This window comes from Anolis sagrei, chromosome 4, assembly GCF_037176765.1.
Source record: "Anolis sagrei isolate rAnoSag1 chromosome 4, rAnoSag1.mat, whole genome shotgun sequence".
In the NCBI taxonomy this organism is placed as follows: Eukaryota; Metazoa; Chordata; class Lepidosauria; order Squamata; family Dactyloidae; genus Anolis; species Anolis sagrei.
The window spans coordinates 3,721,992-3,743,450 of record NC_090024.1 but is presented as its reverse complement, the minus strand read 5'-3'; the positions used below and the strand labels follow the sequence as shown (position 1 = coordinate 3,743,450).

Sequence of the window (21,459 nt, the reverse complement as noted above, 5' to 3'; positions counted from 1 at the left end):
AAATGCATTTTAATATCTGTATTTGTGGTATTTTTTACAATGTATGTGTGTTTTAATTATGTAACCCGTCTCGAGGAGAATCATAGAATCCTAGAATCAAAGAGTTGGAAGAGACCTCATGGGCCATCCAGTCCAACCCCATTCTGCCAAGAAGCAGGAATATTGCATTCAAATCATCCCTGACAGATGGCCATCCAGCCTCTGTTTGAAAGGTTCCAAAGAAGGAGCCTCCACCACACTCCGGGGCAGAGAGTTCCACTGCTGAACGGCTCTCACATTCAGGAAGTTCTTCCTCATGTTCAGATGGAATCTCCTCTCTTGTAGTTTGAAGCCATTGTTCCATTGTGTCCTAGTCTCCAAGGAAGCAGAAAACAAGCTTGCTCCCTCCTCCTCCCTGTGGCTTCCTCTCACATATTTATACATGGCTATCATATCCCCTCTCAGCCTTCTCTTCTTCAGGCTAAAGAAGAGAGCCTCCAGGCTAAAGAAGAGAGAGGTGGGTAAGAAAGGAAACAAACAAGGATATCTAATCACCTCTCAACAAAAGTTTGCTCCAGGCACTGTCAGACCATTATATGCTAATCAAGGTGGTCAGTTGAAACATTCACACCTAGCTCCAGCAGACAAGAGTCCTTTGTCCCACCCTGGTCATTCCACAGATATATAAACCCTTTTTCCTAGTTCCAACAGACCTCACTACCTCTGAGGATGCTTGCCATAGATGCAGGCAAAACGTCAGGAGAGAATGCCTCTAGAACATGGCCATATAGCCCCAAAAAACCTACAACAACCAATTGATTATTTTTGTTTAAAAGTGTTATTTCCTGTTTAATTGTGCAGTCCTTACTTGGATAGTGCTTGTTCGATTCCATAATTTTTGTTTTTGTGGCTGCCACAAACCATATTGAATTGGTTGAGACTCTTAAGAGATTTTAATTGATAAACTCTAGCAAAATGTGATGTCCGTTTGCAGAAACAAAGTATGTTTTCAATGTTTTTATAATAGAACCACTCAGGAAATGATGTTACAGAGTGTAACCAGATCATCAAATCAAAAGTTTCCTAGGAATTATATAGTCTTGTTATCTAATGGATCTAAAAGTGATTTTAAAATCTCAATCTCTCTATATTTGTTTGTTGACAATCCAAAACCTTTTAGTTTTCACAAGCCTTTTGGGACAACCAACTGGAGGTGTTGGAAGTTGGACAGAGTTTATTCATGTATTGTGTCAAACTGTTGTAATGGATAGTTCATATTAAGCTGTAATTTAATGCATTTTTGTGTATTTTGTTGATGTTTTAAGATGCTTGAAGCTGCTTTGTGTCCCCTTCTTGGCAGAAAGGGGCTAAATAAATAAATATGGAGAAAAAAATGACTTTTTGCATATATTTCTGGTGGGAAAAGGTGGTGTTTTTCCAAACTTTTGGGAGACTTAGTGTGGGGCTCCTAACTTTCAGGATTTAAGTCATAAATGGGGGTAAATGTACTTGACATAGAATTCTTCTCCTTTCCTCTTTGGTCTATTCTTCAGAAATAGATAATAACCCTTTAAGACTACATTCCTTCCATGAGTTTCAATTATGACAGTTATATCACATTTGCTTTGTTGTAGTTAAGAGTTCAAGTTCATCTTAATTATTTCTCTGTTCATCAATCCAGAGGCACCAAAGACCATGGACCATACTCCTAGAATCATAGAGTTGGAAGAGACCTCCTGGGCCATCCAGTCCAACCCCATTTTGCCAAGAAGCAGGAATGTTGCATTCAAATCACCCCTGACAGATGGCCATCCAGCCTCTGTTTAAAAAAGACTACATTCCTGCCATGAGTTTCAATTATGACAGTTATATCACATTTGCTTTGTTGTAGTTAAGAGTTCAAGTTCATCTTAATTATTTCTCTGTTCATCAATCCAGAGGCACCAAAGACCATGGACCATACTCCTAGAATCATAGAGTTGGAAGAGACCTCCTGGGCCATCCAGTCCAACCCCATTTTGCCAAGAAGCAGGAATGTTGCATTCAAATCACCCCTGACAGATGGCCATCCAGCCTCTGTTTAAAAAAGACTACATTCCTGCCATGAGTTTCAATTATGACAGTTATATCACATTTGCTTTGTTGTAGTTAAGAGTTCAAGTTCATCTTAATTATTTCTCTGTTCATCAATCCAGAGGCACCAAAGACCATGGAACATACTCTTAGAATCATAGAATCCTAGAGTTGGAAGTGACCTCCTGGGCCATCCAGTCCAACCCCATTCTGCCAAGAAGCAGGAATATTGCATTCAAATCACCCCTGACAGATGGCCACCCAGCCTCTGTTTAAAAGCTTCCAAAGAAGGAGCCTCCACCACACTCCGGGGCAGAGAGTTCCACTGCTGAACGGCTCTCACAGTCAGGAAGTTCTTCCTCATGTTCAGATGGAATCTCCTCTCTTGTAGTTTGAAGCCATTGTTCCGCGTCCTAGTCTCCAAGGAAGCAGAAAACAAGCTTGCTCCCTCCTCCTCCCTGTGGCTTCCTCTCACATATTTATACATGGGCTATCATATCTCCTCTCATCCTTCTCTTCTTCAGGCTAAACATGCCTGAAGAAGAGAAGGCTGAGAGGAGATATGATCCTCCATTACTACATTCCAAATATGAGACTTGTCCCACCAAGTTTGAGCGATACCTATCACGCTATGTAACAACATTTGAAAAATGTTCTGTACCTAGTTTGAAAGTGTTACTTCCTATTAAATTGTGCGGTACTTACTTTGAAAGTTGTTGTTCTACTTCAAAAACTTCATTTTTGTGGCTGTCACAATCTTGGTTGAAGTGGTTGAGATGCCACGATGAGATATTCATTGAAAAATTCTAACAAAATGTGCTCCAGGATGTCCCACAAAAACAAAATGTCTGCAGTTTAATCATTTTTTCCTTGTTATGATAGAACCAATTAGGAAATGACATTGATGACCCAGGAACAAAGATTGTGTTACATAGTGTTATAGCATACCATTGTATTTCGTTTGCTGGGTTAAGAGCTCAAGTTCATCTCATTAATTTCTCATACTCTGTGCATTAATGCAGACAGCAAGAACCATGGGCCTGCCCCAAATTATTATTTTTCTCCCATTGTTTCCTTATCCTATAATTGGCTATTACCTCCAGTACCTTTTGAACCCCTGGAAGAAAGGTCTCCAACATGGTCAACTCACAAGATGACCATTCTAAGGGATTGATATTTTGGGAAAGGGGGATTCAAAGGGCCTAAATAGCCTAAAAGCCATCAGATTCTCATCAGTCTTGGAAGCTAAGCAGGGTCAGCCTTGACAAGTCCTTGGATGGGGAGACCACGAATGAATCCTAGGTGCTGGAGGCTCGATACTTCAGAGGAAGGAAATGACAAAATCACTTTGGAAGATTCCTTGAAGAAGAAATCCCTCTGACATTCTAAGTGTGGGTAAAAAGGTAAAGGTTGTCCTCTGACATTAAGTCCAGTCATGTCTGACTGTGGGGTGTGGTGCCCATCTCCATTTCTAATCTGAACAGCCGGTGTTGTCCATAGACACCTCCAAGGTCATGTGGCCGGCATGACTGCATGGAGTGCAGTTACCTTCCCGCTGGAGCAGTATCTAGTGATCTACTCACATTTGCATGTTTTCGAACTGCTAGGTTGGCAGAAGCTAGGGCTGACAGCGGAAGGTCATGCCGCTCCCCAGAATCGAACCTGCGACCTTTCAGTCAACAATCTCAGCAGCTCAGCGCTTTAACCCACTGTGCCACTGAGGCTTATGTATCTATATATATCTGTGTGTCTATATATATATCTAATATCTATCTATACACATCTATACACATAATAAAAGTGAAAAATGTGTATGTGTGTATATGGAGGTGTCCACTTACACAAACAGCCTCCCGTCTCAGGCTATAGTTGAACGGTTGAACGGTTGTGTTGTTAAAGTGCAAAGTAATGCCTCCACCTTCATAACTCAACAGATGGCAGTACTGGTATGCAGCAGGTACTGGCTTGTTCAGTAGACTCTCCTCTATAGTTCCACTTTGGCAGGAAGCCTAAACATTGAATGGTTGTGTTATTAAAGTGCAAAATATGGAACCCTGCACAGACAGTCAGTCAATACGACTTAAGCAACGTGCAATCATTGAATTCTTGACAGCAGAAGGCGTCACCCTAAAAGAGATTCATCAGAGAATGCAAGCTGTTTATGTTGATTGTGTTGATGTGAGTACTGTGCATCATTGGGCGAGTAAGTTTAAAGATGTTGAGGTGACACCTTCTGCTGTCAAGAATTCAATGACTGCATGTTGCTTAAGTCGTATTGACCGACCATCTGTGCAGAGTTCCATACTTCGCACTTTAACAACACAACCGTTCAATGCTAAGGCTTCCTGCCAAAATGAAACTATAGAGGAGAGTCTACTGAACAAGCCAGTACCCTGCCGCATACCAGTACTGCCATCTGTTGAGGAGTTATGAAGGTGGAGGCATTACTTTTCATTCAAGCCTTGTACCTTGTAAACACATCTTAGGACTTCATCACACGCGATAAAATCAGCATTTACGAAACGGCTACCTATGGAACCAATCACATAGCATGGGTTCCAGGTATTTTGCTGTTTCTAAAGTGATTTTTCCCTCTATGCTTCCTAAGTCGATTGGCAATCAACTTCCTTTTTAATTTCCTGCATAGAGATGAGTAAAAAAGTGAAATTTAACATGTGATGGGTAGCACAGAATCCCTTCTTCCGCCATAATGTTTAGAACTGAGGAGGAAAGAATGGTAATTTATACCTTTTTAAAATAATGCAAATTCAACAGTTAGCTTTTTAATTGAGAAGCATCTGTGATCATACACTATAATATAGAATAATAGAGAAGAAATCTCACGCAATGATCTCGCGTTAAAAAGTACTTCCGTGGGAACTAATGCAGAGAATTGAAACATGTCTCCCGCGTGATGGGAAGGCAAACGGATAATTTGAGAAGAAAGCTGAATGAAGGAAAACACGTGATGGAGGTAAGAAAATCATTTGTTTAATCACCTCTCAACAAAAGATTGCTCTAGGCACTGCCAGGCAATCAAATGCTAATCAAGGTAGTCAGTTGAAACATTCACACCTAGCTCCAGCAGGCAAGAGTCCTTTGTCCCACCCTGGTCATTCCACAGATATATAAACCCTTTTCTCTAGTTCCAGCAGACCTCACTACCTCTGAGGATGCTTGCCATAGATGCAGGCGAAACGTCAGGAGAGAATGCCTCTAGAACATGGCCATATAGCCCGAAAAAACCTACAACAACCCATTTGTTTAATTTCCAAACAGGGCATTTTGCAAACCTTAAGGGATAAACAACAACCCCCAATGGTTTACTTACTGCATGTTTTTTCATGTCAGGAGTGACTTGAGAGACTGCAAGTCGCTTCTGGTATGAGAGAATTGGCCTTCTGCAAGGCCAATTTCCCAACTCCCAGAAATCCTAACAGCTGGTAAACTGGCTGGGAATTCTGGGAGTTGTAGGCCAAAACACCTGGGGACCCACAGGTTGAGAACTACTACTCTATGGGAATAGGAATGGGGTGACAATAACCTTGCATTGTAGATGCATCTTTGGATGAAGAAGGATCATGTAAACTCCCAGTTCATTCAGAATGAGCTTTGAAGGAACTCTCCAAGGTCCTGAGCCTCGCGCAAAGCCTTGGAGGGTGGGGCCAAGGACTTGGGGGCGGGGCCAAAGGAGGCAGCCTTGCGACCCCTCCTAAATGGCCAAATGAACCTCTTGGGGGTCGCGACCCCCAGGTTGAGAACCGCTGTTCTACTCTGTAGATCAGGCAAGGGCAAACTTCAGCCCTCCAGGTGTTTTGGACTTAAACTCCCACAATTCCTAACAGCCTACCGGCTGTTAGGAATTGTGGGAGTTGAAGTCCAAAACACCTGGAGGGCTGAAGTTTGCTCTTGCCTGCTGTAGATGCACCCTATGTTAAACCAAAACATCGGAAATGTAGATATTGCCACAAATGTTTTTATTGGGTATTATGGATAAATATGTAGAAGTTGAGAAAAATATGTGCATGCCCAAAATTGGAAACTGGCTAAAGCAAACTGAAGTGTAGATGCACCCAAAGGCCACTATCCGGAGGGGTCATAATGGCCCAAGACCCCGAAAGCACTGACCACAGGGGGTATAGTGTCCGATGGGTTGGTCACCCAGACATCAAAGATGGACTTGTTGGGGGGCATGGCTTGATCCAGATCTAGGAGCGACGTGGAAGAGAGGACCGGACTCAAGGCTGGCCTTGGCATCAGATCCCAATACACCGGACTGGCGAAGGTGGGCATCGGGGTGTAGAAACCGGCACCGGAGGTCCCCGCGAAGGTCAAGAAGGGCATGCCATGGCTCGGCGGGGCCACTACATTGGGGGCCACGGACTTGGTGTAGGAGGTAGGGAGCTGCTCCAAATGCAGAGTGGAGGGAACCGGGTCCGTGCCGGTCTCGGAAGAATCAGAATCAGAGCTACTGCTCGCAGGGTCCCGGGTTTGCTTTGGGAGGCTCCGCTTTGCCCTCGCTCTCCCGGCCGGCCCCAAGTTTGAGAAGGCTGAGGGGCCCTTCCAAGGTGGAAGGGGCCCACTGGTGTTGGCCTGGAAGATGGGCACTGGCCCCCACGCGGCCCGGCCCACCTCCCGGACATCGCTGAGCAAGTTCTCCATGTCGAAGGGGTTTTCCTGGGTGGCTGCCAGGTTGTGCAAAGGAGCCTGGGAGGGGTGGATGCTGAAGGGGATCCCATTGAACACATACGGGGAGAGGTCTGCAGGGAAGACCCGGTCCTCCTGGCGGGAGATGGGGGTGTTCTGCAGGCGGAGGGCTTCCGGGGGGATGCGTTGGATGTCTACCGTCCAGAAGTTCCCTTTGGCCTGCGGCTTGGAGGGGTCCTTCAGCACCTGCAGAGAGAGCGGGAGGGTCAGGTAGGATGCAGGATCCAGTTGGGAAGGATGGACACCTGTAGGGAGGGCTTGGGTTGTGCATTCCTGCATGGAATGCACAACCCATGGGAGTCGATGATGATGATTGATTATGATGACAACTACTACTACTACTACTACATCTGCTTGGGTTATGGATTCCTGCATGGAATGCACAACCTATGGGAGTCTATGATGATGAGGATGAGGACGACTACTACTACCACTACTACTACTACTATTACATCTGCTTGGGTTATGGATTCCTGCATGGAATGCACAACCTTTGGGAGTTTCTGATGAGAATGATGATGATGACTCCTACTACTATTACATCTGCTTGGGCTTTGGATTCCTGCATGGAATGCACAACCTTTGGGAGTCAATGATGATGATGATGATGACGATGACAACAACAATGACGACTACTACTACTACATCTGCTTGGGTTATGGATTCCTGCATGGAATGCACAACCTTTGGGAATCTATGATGATGATGATGACGACGACAACAACTACTACTACTATTACATCTGCTTGGGTTATGTATTCCTGCATGGAATGCACAACCCATGGGAGTCGATGATGATGATGACAACTACTACTACTACTACTACATCATCTGCTTGGGTTATGGATTCTTGCATGGAATGCACAACCTATGGGAGTCGATGATGATGATGATGACGATGATGACAACAACAACGACAACGACTATTACTATTACATCTGCTTGGGTTATGGATTCCTGCATGGAATGCACAATCTTCGGGAGTCTATGATGATGATGACAACAACTACTACTACTACTATTACTATTACATCTGCTTGGGTTTTGGATTCCTGCATGGTGGGTTGAGCTACATGGTCTCTGGCTTACTAGTATTATTATTATCCTGTTACCCTGTTATGTGGGTCTATTGTCCTCCCAACCCTGCTCTATGCCTGCGAAACGTGGACTGTCTACAGACATCACATGCAACTCCTGGAACGATTCCATCAGCGCTGCCTCCGGAAAATCCTGCAAATATTTTGGGAAGACAAGTGGACAAATGTCAGCGTGCTGGAAGAAGCAAAGATCACCAGCACTGAAGCGATAGTCCTCTGCCATCAACTCCGCTGGGCCGGCCACGTAGTCCGGATGCCTGACCACCATCTCCCAAAGCAGTTGCTCTACTCTGAACTTAAGAACGGAAAACAGAATGTTGATGGGCAGGAAAAGAGATTTAAAGATGGGCTCAAAGCCAACCTTAAAAACTCTGGCATAGACACTGAGAACTGGGAAGCCCTGGCCCTTGAGCACTCCAGCTGGAGGTCAGCTGTGACCAGCAGTGCTGCAGAATTCGAGGAGGCATGGGTGGAGGGTGAAAGAGAGAAACATGCCAGGAGGAAGGGTGTCAAACCAACCCCAACCGGGACCGCCTTCCACCTGGAAACCAATGCCTTCACTGTGGGAGAAGATGCGGGTCAAGAATAGGGCTCCACAGCCACCTACAAACCCACAAAAATAGTCATCAAGGAAGACCATCTTACATCAAAGAACAGGTTGGATGTCCATCAGTTGGGAGGCTTTGCATAGCGTCTTACTGCACAACAGGTTGGTCTGGATGACCTTTGGGTTTCCTTCCAACTCTATAAACCTTTCAAGGTGGAATGCATGGCCGCAAAGATATTTTGAACGTTGTAAAAGAACAGGCTGGATGTCCATCAGTTGGGAGGCTTTGGATAGCATCTTACTGCATGACAGAAAGGGATTGGTCTGGATGACCTTTGGGTTCCCTTCCAACTCTATGAACCTTTCAAGGTGGAATGCATGGCAGCAAAGTCTATATTTTTGGGCATTTCTAAACAGAGGCTGGAGGATGTCTACTGGGGGTACCTAGGGTGGTGTCTCCCTGCCTTGCAGAATGGGGGTGGACTAGATAGCCTCTGAGGGTCCCTTCAGGGTTAGACTGGATATAGAGGGCTGTGAAGGTCCTGGTTGGGGGGGGGGCAGGTGTGAACCCATGGGATGCTATAGGGAACCTCCCCTCCCCCTGCCTGATTTCAACCCCAGCCCCCCAAAGCAGCCCCTTCCTCACTTTGCGGAAGCAGTCGTTGGAGGAAAGGTTGTGGCGGATGGAGTCCTTCCAGCCCTGGTAGCCGTCCTTGAAGAAGGGGAAGCAGGCGCTGATCTCCTTGATGATCTGGAAGCAAATAACATGTTCGTTTGTGGGATTAGCATAACTCAAGACCACTGGACGAATTGACACCAAATTTGGACAGAATATGCCTAACAACCCAATGAGTGAACATCACTCAAAAAATTGATTTTGTCATCTGGGAGTTGTAGTTTCTGGGATTTATAGTTCACCTACAATCCAAGAGCATTCTTGGCACACAGGACTCCCATGAGCAACAGAAAACACTGGAAGGGTTTGGTGGGCATTGACCTTGAGTTTGGGAGTTGTAGTTCACCTCCATCCAGAGAGCACTGTGGACTCAAACAGTGATGGATCTGGACCAAACTTGGCACAAATACTCAATATGCCCAAATGTGAACACTGGTGGAGTTTGGGGAAAACAGACCTTGACATTTGGGAGTTGTAGTTGCTGGGATTTATAGTTCATCTACAATCAAAGAGCATTCTGAACTCCACTAATGATGGAATTGAACCAAACTTGTCACACACTAACTCCCGTGACCAACAGAACATACTGGAAGGGTTTGGTGGGCATTGATCTTGAGTTTGGGAGTTTTAGTTCACCTACATCCAGAGAGCACTGTGGACTCAAACAATGATGGATCTGGACCAAACTTGGCACAAATACTCAATATGCCCAAATGTGAACACTAGTGGAGTTTGGAGAAAATAGACCTTGACATTTGGAAGTTGTCGTTGCTGGGATTTATAGTTCATCTACAATCAAAGAGCATTCTGAACTCCACTAATGATGGAATTGAACCAAACTTGGCACACATGACTCCCGTGATCAAGAGAAAATACTGGAAGGGTTTGGTGGGCATTGACCTTGTGTTTTGGAGTTATAGTTTACCTACACCTAAGGAGCACTGTGGACTCAAACAATGATGAATCTGGACCACTCTCACAACCACCATGTCAGGCTACACAGAGAAGCCATTGAAATCCACAAGCATGTGGACAATTTCAACAGAAAGGAGGAAACCATGAAAATGAACAAAATCTGGCCAGCAGTATTCAAAAACTCTAAAATTACAACAGCATAACAACAGAGAGGAAACAAACAAGGACATCTAAGCACCTCTCAACAAAAGATTGCTCCAGGCACTGTCAGGCCATTGTATGCTAATCAAGGTGGTCAGTTGAAACATTCACACCTAGCTCCAGCAGACAAGAGTCCTTTGTCCCACCCCGGTCATTCCACAGGTAGATAAACCCTTTTTCCTAGTTCCAACAGACCTCACTACGTCTGAGCATGCTTGCCATAGATGCAGGCGAAACATCAGGAGAGAATGCCTCTAGACCATGGCCATATAGCCCCAAAAAATCTACAACAATCCAGTGATTCCGGCCATGAAAGCCTTCGACAATAAAATGAATGCAGTTTGGCATCAGTTCAACTGCCAAGGGTCAATGAGATGAAATCCTGGGAGCTGTAGTTTTAGAAGGTCTTTAGCTGCATTTGCCCAATAGTGCTGGTGCCTCTATATTCCACCACTCCCAAGCTCCCATAGCACTGAGTCATGGCAGTGAAATGAATGATATTTATTGAATGCATAAATATTACTGAGTTATTTATGGCTAATTGTTTATTTTTCCTCTTGGCAGAATGGGATTGGACTAGATCAGTGTTTCTCAACCTGGGGGTCGGGACCCCGGGGGGGGGGGGTCGTGAGGGGTGCCAGAGGGGTCACCAAACAGTATTTTTTGTTGGTCATGGGGGTTCCGTGTTGGAAGTTTGGCCCAATTCTATCATTGGTGGAGTTCAGAATGCTCTTTGATTATAGGTGAACTATAAATCCCAGCCGCGACAACTCCCAAATGTCAAGGTCTATCCTCCCCAAACCGTACCAGTGTCCACATTTAGGCATATTGAATATTCATGCCAAGTTTGGTCCAGATACATCAGTGCTCTCTGGATGTAGGTAAACTACAACTCCAAAACCCAAGGTCAATGCCCACCAAACCCTTCTAGTATTTTCTGTTAGTCATGGGAACTCTGTGACCCAAGTTTGGTTCAATTCCATCATTGGTGGAGTTCAGAATGCTCTTTGATATTGTAGGTGAACTATAAATCCCAGCAACTACAACTCCCAAATGACAAAATCAATCCTCCCCTCAAACTCACCGGTATCCAGATTCCAAATGAATGAAAATACATCCTGCATACATCGGATATTTACAACGTAATTCATAACAGGAGCAAAATTATAGTTGTGAAGTAGCAATGAAAATAATGTTATGGTTGGGGGTCACCACAACATAAGGAACTGTATTAAGGGGTCACTGCATTTGGAAGGTTGAGAATCCCTGGACTAGATGGCCTTTGGGGTCCCCCTTCCAACCCAGTGATCTTAAGCAGATGCCAAAGGGACCTTGTGGGCCATTGAATGACAAAAGATAAGGCTTGGCTGTTGTTTACAAATGCAAATTTGGCTGATAATCCTCAGCATGGGGTGACTCCTGGGTCAGGCTTCCCTTGCTATTCATGACATGCTGGGAACCAGTTGACTGACTGGCCCAATAGCCTGCAAAACCAGTCTGAAGTGTGGAAATCTGGATGTGAATTCCAAAGAAAGTATAAGCCTTTCTCCTTTTTCTTAAAGTTTACTTTCCTTGGGAAAGGTCATTCCTAACACACACACACACACACAGGGCCAGCTAACACCTCCCAACAAAGGAGTCTCCCAGGCAGGAAGCAGCCAGGTTTTGAAGCTGCAAGGCTATTCAATGCCAATCAAGGTGGCCAACTGCAGCAATCACACTTGCCTCAAGCAGACTGGTATTTTAACAAGGAACTTCTTATTTTCTGGGTTGTTGTGAGTTTCCTGGGCTGTCTGGCCATGTTCCAGAAGCATTCTCTCCTGACGTTTCACCACCATCTCTGGCAGGCATCCTCAGAGGTTGTGAGGTCTGTAGGAAACTAGGCAAGAGAGGGTTATATATCTGTGGAATGAAGCCCAAGGTGGGAGAAATAACTCTGGTCTGATTGAGACAAGTGCTGCAAATGGCCAGCCTCATTAGCACTGAATGGCCTTGCAGCTTCAAAGTCTGCCAACTAGAATCATAGAGCTGGAAGAGACCTCGTGGGCCATCCAGTCCAACCCCCTACCAAGAGGCAGGAAAACCACAACTAGGCAGACAGGAAACAATCAGGGCCAGCTAACACCTCCCAACAAAGGATTCCCCCAGGCAGGAAGCAGCCAGGTTTTGAAGCTGCAAGGCTATTCAATACCAATCAAGGTGGCCAATTACAGCAATCACACTTGCCTCAAGCAGACAAGAGTATTTTTTCACCCACCCTGGAAATTATTCCACAGTTTCCAACAGACCTCACAACCTCTGAGGATGCCTGCCATAGATGTAGGTGAAACGTCAGGAGAGAATGCTTCTGGAACATGTCCAATCAACCCAGAAAACACACAACAACCCAGTAACTGCATCTATGGCAGGAATTCTCTTATTTTCTCCATTTCCTGATCCCCATCTGCAAATGCCAGGACTATTGCACTTGACTATTCGAGGTTCCATCATTCACAGTAACCAGCAAAAAAGTAACTTCCCCCAGGCTCTGCATTTCCCCACATTTCTTGCAAATGACTTGAGTTGCTCCTGGCAAGGACCTGGACTATTGCACAGGACTACTACAGCACCCATCATCCCATCAACATAGGCACAAACAATGATAACACTATGCAAAAGGATTTGAAAACTGGTCTGTTCCTGGTCTTAAAGTGCTATTTCCTGTTTAATTGTGTGGTACTCACTTTGAAAGTAGTTGTTCTACACGAGAAACTTCATTTTTGTGGCTGCCACAATGTTGAATTGGTTGAGACTCATTGAACATCAATAGGAGCATAGTGTCTAGATCTAGGGAAGTCATGCTACCCCTCTATTCTGCTTTGGTTAGACCACACCTGGAATATTGTGTCCAATTCTGGGCACCACAATTCAAGAGAGATATTGACAAGCTGGAATGTGTCCAGAGAAAGAGGACGACTAAAATGATCAAGGGTCTGGAGAACAAGCCCTATGAGGAGCGGCTTAAGGAGCTGGGCATGTTTAGCCTGAAGAAGAGAAGGCTGAGGGAAGCCATGATAGCCATGTATAAATATGTGAGAGGAAGCCACAGGGAGGAGGAGGGAGCAAGCTTCCTTTCTGCTTCCTTGGAGACTAGGACGCAAGGGAGGAATGGCTTCAAACTACAAGAGAGGAGATTCCATCTGAACATGAGGAAGAACTTCCTGACTGTGAGAGCTGTTCAGCAGTGGAACTCTCTGCCCCAGAGTGTGGTGGAGGCTCCTTCTTTGGAAGCTTTTAAACAGAGGCTGGATGGCCATCTGTCAGGGGTGGTTTGAATGCAATATTCCTGCTTCTTGGCAGAATGGGGTTGGACTGGATGATGGCCCAGGAGGTCTCTTCCAACTCTTTGATTCTATGATTCTAATTAGAGCAAAATGTCCTACTTAAAATGTTATGGAATCCTGGGATTTATAGTTTCCCAAGGTCTTGACGTTTGACTGCTGAATGGCAACTCCTAGGATTACATAGCTTTGCGCCAAGGCTGCTGTAGTGGTGCCAAACTGCATCAATCCTACAATGTAGATGCAACTCCTAGCAACTATGTACTATGACAGAAAAGAGTGAGAAGGGATGATAGTTTCTGTGATGCAGAATAGTAACTCCCTCTTTTTTGTACTTTTTTTTTTTTGCACCTCTGCCAAAGCAATTGGCACCCTGCTGGTTGCAGTGGCCCAGCTGTCCAGCCTGACCCCTTGACCTGGCCAGAGGTATTTGCACTACATACAAGAGGCTGACCAGATTGCAGATTGGAGGAAGATAACACCCGCTTGCTAGAGCTCTTATCACTCACGCTGGGTGTTTGGCTCTTGAACTCAGAACCCTGGGGCACCACGTTCTGACCATTTGCGCATCTCCATGCATTTCTGAATTAGAGCCTGGGATTCCTTGGTTGTTCTTTTGATCTAGGACAGTGTTTCTCAACCTGGGGGTCGGAACCCCTGGGGGGGGGGGGTCGTGAGGAGTGCCAGAGGGGTCACCAAACAATATTTTTTGTTGGTCATGGGGGTTCCATGTGGGAAGTTTGGCCCAATTTTATCATTGGTGGAGTTCAGAATGCTCTTTGATTATAGGTGAACTATAAATCCCAGCCGCTACAACTCCCAAATGTCAAGGTCTATCCTCCCCAAACCGTACCAGTGTCCATATTTAGTCATATTGAGTATTCATGCCAAATTTGGTCCAGATACATCAGTGCTCTCTGGATGTAGGTAAACTACAACTCCAAAACCCAAGGTCAATGCCCACCAAACCCTTCTAGTATTTTCTGTTGGTTATGGGAACTCTGTGACCCAAGTTTGGTTCAATTCCATCATTGGTGGAGTTCAGAATGCTCTTTGATATTGTAGGTGAACTATAAATCCCAGCAACTACAACTCCCAAATGACAAAATCAATCCTCCCCTCAACCCCACCGGTATCCAGATTTGGGCGTATTGAGTATTAATGCCAAATGAAGGAAAATACATCCTGCATACATCAGATATTTACAAGATAATTCATAACAGGAGCAAAATTATAGTTGTGAAGTAGCAATGAAAATAATGTTATAGTTGGGGGTCATCACAACATAAGGAACTGTATTAAGGGGTCACGGCATTAGGAAGGTTGAGAACCCCTGATCTAGGAGAAGGGTTTCCTTTTTGATTGGTGCTCCCAGTATCCCCAGCCAGGCTTGTGATGGTTTCACCTGCCTCTTTGGTGGGGTTTGAGTGCTGGATGATGAGTTTGGAGACCAGGGTTCAAATCTCCACTTGACCATAGAAGTCGTATTGTTTTGACCCCAGAAAACTTCATTATAGGGTAATCATCATACTCTTTCATGTAGTTTATTCATTCAGTTGCTTCCGAATCTTCGTAACCTCCTGGACCATCACAGGCCAGAACTTTCTGTCAACTGTCGCCACCCCCAGGGTCTCCTTGAAAGCCAGTCCCTTCAAGGATGACATCCATCCATCTTGCCCTTGGTCGGCCCCTCTTCCTTTTCCCTTCCCTTTCCCCCAGCATCCTTCTCTTCTCCAAGCTTTCCTGTCTTCTCATGATGTGGCCAAAGGACTTCATCTTTGCCTCTCATATCCTTCCCTCAATTGAGTAGTCAAGCATTATTTCCTGGAGGATGGTCTGGTTGGATCTTCTCATGGTCCAAGGCACTACCACAATTTTCCTCCAGCACCAGAGTTCAAAAGTGTTTGGAAGAAGCAAAAGACCACCAGCATTGAAGCGATGGTCCTCTGCCATCAACTCCACTGGATCGGCCACGTTGTCCAGAAGCAGAGAGTGTTTGAGGACCGGGACATCTGTAGGGATACCAAAGTGCTTGTTTATGATGCTACTGTCCTCCCAATCCTGCTCTACGCCTGCGAAACGTGGACTGTCTACAGACATCACATGCAACTCCTGGAATGATTCCATCAGCATTGCCTCTGGAAAATCCTGCAAATCTCTTGGGAAGACAGGCGGACAAACATCAACATGCTGGAAGAAGCAAAGACCACCAGCACTGAAGCGATGGTCCTCTGCCATCAACGCCGCTGCATTGGCCACGTTGTCTGGATGCCCGACCACCGTCTCCCAAAACAGTTGCTCTACTCTGAACTCAAGAATGGAAAACGGAATGTTGGAGGACAGGAAAAGAGATCAAAAGATGGGTTCAAAGCCAACTCTGGCATAGACACTGAGAACTGGGAAGCCCTGGCCCTTGAACGCTCCAGCTGGAGGTCAGCTGTGACCAGCAGTGCTGTAGAATTTGAAGAGGCATGAATGGAGGGCGAAAGGGAGAAGCATGCCAAGAGGAAGGCGCGTCAAGCCAACCCCGACCGCCTTCCACCCGGAAACCAATGCCCTCACTGCAGGAGAAGATGCAGGTCAAAAATAGGACTCCACAGTCACCTATGAACCCACTGCCAGGACACCGATCTTGGAAGACAATCCTATCCGGACAATGAGGGATCACCTAAGTAAGTATCTTACATTGCTCAGCCTTCCTTCTGGTCCAGCTCTCACATCCATAGGTGACTACGGGGAATACCATTGCTTTGACTATGCGGATCTTCGTTGCCAGTGTGATGTCTCTACTCTTCGCTATTTTATCAAGATGGGTCCTTGCTCTCCTCCTAAGAATGAAACGCCTTTTGATTTCCTGGCTGCACTCTGCGTCTGCACTCATCTTTGCACCTAGAAATACAAATTCTGTCACTGCCTCCATGTTTCCTCCCTCTATTTCCCAGTTCTCAACCAGTCTGGTTGCCATCATCTGATGTTTAACTGCAACCCACCTTTTGCCCTTTCTTCTTTCACCTTGGTGAGAAGGCTCCTCAGCTCCTCCTCGTTTTTGGCCATCAAACTCTTATCATCTGCATATCTAAGGTTGTTAATGTTTCTTCCAGCAATTTAACCCCAGCCTTGGATTTGTCAAGCCCTACACACTGCATGATGTGTTCTGCATACAAGTTGAATAGGTTGGGTGAGACGATACACCCCTGCCATATGCCTTTCCCAATCTTGAACCAGTTTGTTGTTCTGTGGTCTGTTCTTACTGGTTAAATGGACGAACCCAGAGGGTGATTCTCCCCAATGCTTCCTCTTCATCCTGGAAAGAAGTGACGAGTGGAGTGCCACAAGCAGGGTTCCGTCCTGGGCCCGGTTCTGTTCAATATCTTTATTAATGACTTAGATGAAGGGCTAGAAGGCAGGAACATCACGTTTGCAGACGACACCAAATTAGGAGGGAGAGCCAATAGTCCAGAGGACAGGAGCAGAATTCAAAACAGATTAGAGAGATGATGGGGCAAAACTAACAAAATGAAGTTCAACGGGGACAAATGCAAGATACTCCACTTTGGCAGGAAAAACAAAATGCAAAAATACAGAATGGGGGATGAAGACTGGCTTGAAAGCAGTATGTGTGAAAAAGATTTTGGTGTCCTCGTGGACAAGTTAAACATGAGCCAACAATGTGATGTGGCGGCAAAAAAAGCCAATGGGATTTTGGTCTGCATTATTCGGAGCATAGTGTCTAGATCTAGGGAAGTCATGCTACCCCTCTATTCTGCTTTGGTTAGATTCCAACTGGAATATTGTGTCCAATTCTGGGCACCACAATTCAAGAGAGATATTGACTCTAAGCTGGAATGTGTCCAGAGTCGGGAGACTAAAATGATCAAGGGTTTAAAGAACAAGCCCTATGAGGAGCGGCTTAAGGAGCTGGGCATGTTTAGCCTGAAGAAGAGAAGGCTGAGAGGAGATATGATAGCCATGTATAAATATGTGAGAGGAAGCCACAGGGAGGAGGAGGGAGCAAGCTTGTTTTCTGCTTCCCTGGAGACTAGGACGCGGAACAATGGCTTCAAACTACAAGAGAGGAGATTCCATCTGAACATGAGGAAGAAATTCCTGACTGTGAGAGCCATTCAGCAGTGGAACTCTCTGCCCCGGAGTGTGGTGGAGGCTCCTTCTTTGGAAGTTTTAAACAGAGGCTGGATGGCCATCTATCAGGGGTGCTTTGAATGCAATATTCCTGGCAAAGGGATGGACTGGATGGCCCATGAGGTCTCTTCCAACTCTAGGATTCTAGGATTCTATGTTGCTACTTGGTCCTTATACAGATTCCTAATACTCTGAAATGACCCAAAGACACACAATGACTATGAAACAATTATAACACTACGTAGAATGATGTTTGTTCTTGGGTTGTGTCATGGGAAAACATGGGAAAGATTAATTAGACTGGAAAAACTTTGTCTTTGCAGGAAGGACATCAAGCCTCAACCAGTCTGAACCAATTCAACATTTTGGCAGCCACAAAAACAAAGTGTCTGGAGTGTATCAACTACTTTCAAAGTAAGGACTACACAGTTAAAGAGGAACAGAACATTTTTCAAATGTTGATACGTAGTGTTGTTATTGTTGTTATCCTGTTTACCTGTTACATAGTGTAATGCAAAGTGGAATGGACAGCAATAGGAAAAGAGGAAGGCAGTAATAGAGCCAGAGTGATTCAATCAAGGAAGACATGACAATGTTCAAGTTTGCAGGAACTGAGCAGAGCTGTTGATCTCTCTCTCTTGGTCATTACAGGATTACTGCAAAGTTAAGATAATTTTATGGCTCCAAAGAAGAAGAAAAAACCCTTCCATGACAGTTTGGCATTAATTACATAGGGAGAAAAGCTGAATCTCCAATGTACCTTCCTTTTTCACTGATGTTTACCACGGGTAAAGGTAAAAGTTTTCCTCTGACATAAAGTCCAGTTGTGTCTGATTCTGGGTGTTGGTTACTTGATGGTTCCTGACTTACTTACTTACTTAGGCAATCCCTCGTTGGCCGAGTAGGATAGTCTTCCAGGATCAGAATTCTTGTGAGTCCGTAGGTGGCTATGGAGCCCTATTCTTGACCTGCATCTTCTCCCGCAGTGAGGGCATCAGTTTCCAGGTGGAAGTCGGTCTCGGTCCGGGTTGGCTTGACGCGCCTTTCTCTTGGCACGTTTCTCTCTTTCACCCTCCATTCGTGCCTCTTCAAATTCTGCAGCACTGCTGGTCACAGCTGACCCCCAGCTAGAGCACTCAAGGGCCAGGGCTTCCCAGTTCTCAGTGTCTATGCTAGAGTTGTTAAGGTTGGCTTTGAGCCCATCTTTCAATCTCTTTTCCTGTCCTGTAGTATTCCGTTTTCCATTCTTGAGTTCGGAATAGAGCAACTGCTTTGGGAGACGGTGGTCGGGTTTCCGGACAACGTGGCCAGTCCTGCGGAGTTGATGACAGAGGATCATCGCTTCAATGCTGGTGGTCTTAGCTTCTTCCAGCATGCTGATGTCTGTCCGCCTGTCTTCCCAAGAGATTTGCAGGATTTTCCGGAGGCAGCGCTGATGGAATCGTTCCAGGAGTTGCGTATCACGTCTGTAGACAGTCCACATTTCGCAGGCATAGAGCAGGGTTGGGAGGACAATCTCATCATCATCATATCATATTTAATTACTTATTAATCACCCTCCATCCGAGAAAGCTCTAGGCGATTTACAACTAAATTGTAAAAGATAAAATACATACATACAGAAATTAAAAATTAACAGAGATCAAATGCTCTAATGAAAAGCCAGGTCTTAAGTGCTAGAGTAATAGGTCCTAGCTTTATAAACAAGCACCTTGGTCTCCCTACGGATGTCCTGGTCCTCAAACACTCTCTGCTACATTCGGAAAAATGCTGCAATCACAGAGCTCAGGCGGTGTTGTATTTCGGTATCGATGTTGACTTTGGTGGAGAGGTGGCTGCCAAGGGAGCGGAAATAGTCAACATTTTCTAATGTTACACCATTAAGCTGTATCTCTGGCATTGGAGAGGGGATGGCTGGAGACTGCCAACCCCTTTCCAATGGTTTTCTCAATGTTCAATAACAGGCCGAGCTTCTCGTATGCTTCTGCAAAGGTGTTTAGAGTGGCTTGTAGATCTTCTTCTGAATGCTGGGTGTTCATAGAATCCTAGAATCAAAGAGTTGGAAGAGACCTCATGGGCCATCCAGCCCAACCCCATTCTGCCAAGAAGCAGGAATATTGCATTCAAATCACCCCCGACAGATGGCCATCCAGCCTCTGTTTCAAAGCTTCCAAGGAAGGAGCCTCCACCACACTCCGGGGCAGAGAGTTCCACTGCTGAACGGCTCTCACAGTCAGGAAGTTCTTCCTCATGTTCAGATGGAATCTCCTTTCTTGTAGTTTGAAGCCATTGTTCCATTGCGTCCAAGTCTCCAGGGAAGCAGAAAACAAGCTTGCTCCCTCCTCCCTGTGGCTTCCTCTCACATATTGATACATGGCTATCACATCTCCTCTCAGCCTTCTCTTTTTCAGGCGAAACATGCCCAACTCCTTAAGCCGCTCCTCATAGGGCTTGTTCTCCAGACCCTTGATCATTTGAGTCGCCCTCCTCTGGACACATTCCAGCTTAGAGTCAATATCTCTCTTGAATTGTGGTGCCCAGAATTGGACACAATATTCCAGATGTGGTCTAACCAAAGCGGAATAGAGCATGGGGAGCATTACTTCCTTAGATCTAGACACTATGCTCCTATTGATGCAGGCCAAAATCCCATTGGGTTTTTTGCCGCCACACCACATTTTTGGCTCATGTTTAACTTGTTGTCCACGAGGACTCCAAGATCTTTTTCACACGTACTGCTCTCGAGCCAGGCGTTGTCCCCCATTCTATATCTTTGTTGGTTACTTGATGGTTTCTAACAATCCAGCAGACATAACATTACTTTCAGTGAGTCTCTGGCGTGTTAGCCCACAAATAATCCCAAATAAAGCTGACTCTTTTAGGGCGAAGAACCCATTGTCTCTGTAGGTAATCAGATGCCATTCTCCAAATCTGCCCTCTTGTTACCCAAATGTCTTTGTATTCATTCTGCTCTGTGGGAGCCACACAGAATTAAGTCCTTGGGTTTATCCAACTCTCTCACTTCAAGTATTCGATTACACTATGTAACACTATTTTTGTTCCTAGGTTATAAATGCCATTTCCTAATTGGTTCCATCATAAAAACACAGGAAAAGTTTATTAAACTGCAGAAGCTTTGTTCATGCAGGAAGGACATCCTGCAACACATTTTGCTCTAATTTTTCTATGAATATGTCATTGAGTCTCAACCAATTCATCACAGTTTGTACCACCAAAACAAAGTTTCCGGAGCATCGCTTTGAACTACTTTCAAACTACTTTCAAAGTAAGGACTGCACAATGAAACAGGAATGAACACTTTCAAACCAGGAACAAAATATTATTTTGAATTTTGTTACAGAAGTTTGTCTCCTCCAACCTCTCTTCTTCCGACTCACCCTTCATAATGTTCTGACTGCATATCGTAGTGGACTCAAGAGTTAAAATTGAGGGTTAACTGATATGACCTTTGACTGGTTGTGCCAAAGTGACATTATTTTGATTATGAGGCCTAAATCCATGCGTCAGAAGAATAACTAATCTAGATCCTGTTGGGTAAGTCTTACTCTAGTTATTATTTTGACACCAGATTTAGCTGTCTGGACGGAAAATCCAACACTTAGAGAAATTCATCCACAGGAGTAGAGATGTTGGCTGATTGGTGTCAACTGAGATCCAATCAATCAACTGTTGAATTGTGAGTCTACATATAGGTAAATCCACTTGGTTTGATGACTATCATTGATTAGACCCACCGAGTAGACTACACCTAACCACTGCATTGACACATTGAGTTGGTTTCCA

At 45.1% G+C, this 21,459-nt stretch overlaps 1 protein-coding gene across 1 annotated transcript in view; it reads right to left on the bottom strand.

Annotated features, from left to right (window-relative positions):
* Window positions 1-6,135: 6,135 nt before the first annotated feature.
* FOXH1 (forkhead box H1) overlaps window positions 6,136-21,459 on the bottom strand; it is a 16,117-nt gene continuing 793 nt past the window's right edge. The window contains exons 2-3 of the mRNA XM_060772790.2: window positions 9,050-9,154; window positions 6,136-6,945 (exon numbers count right to left, since the gene is read on the bottom strand). Of these exons, the coding sequence (XP_060628773.2) occupies window positions 6,136-6,945; window positions 9,050-9,154 (915 nt within the window). The remainder of the gene's footprint in view (window positions 6,946-9,049; window positions 9,155-21,459) is intronic.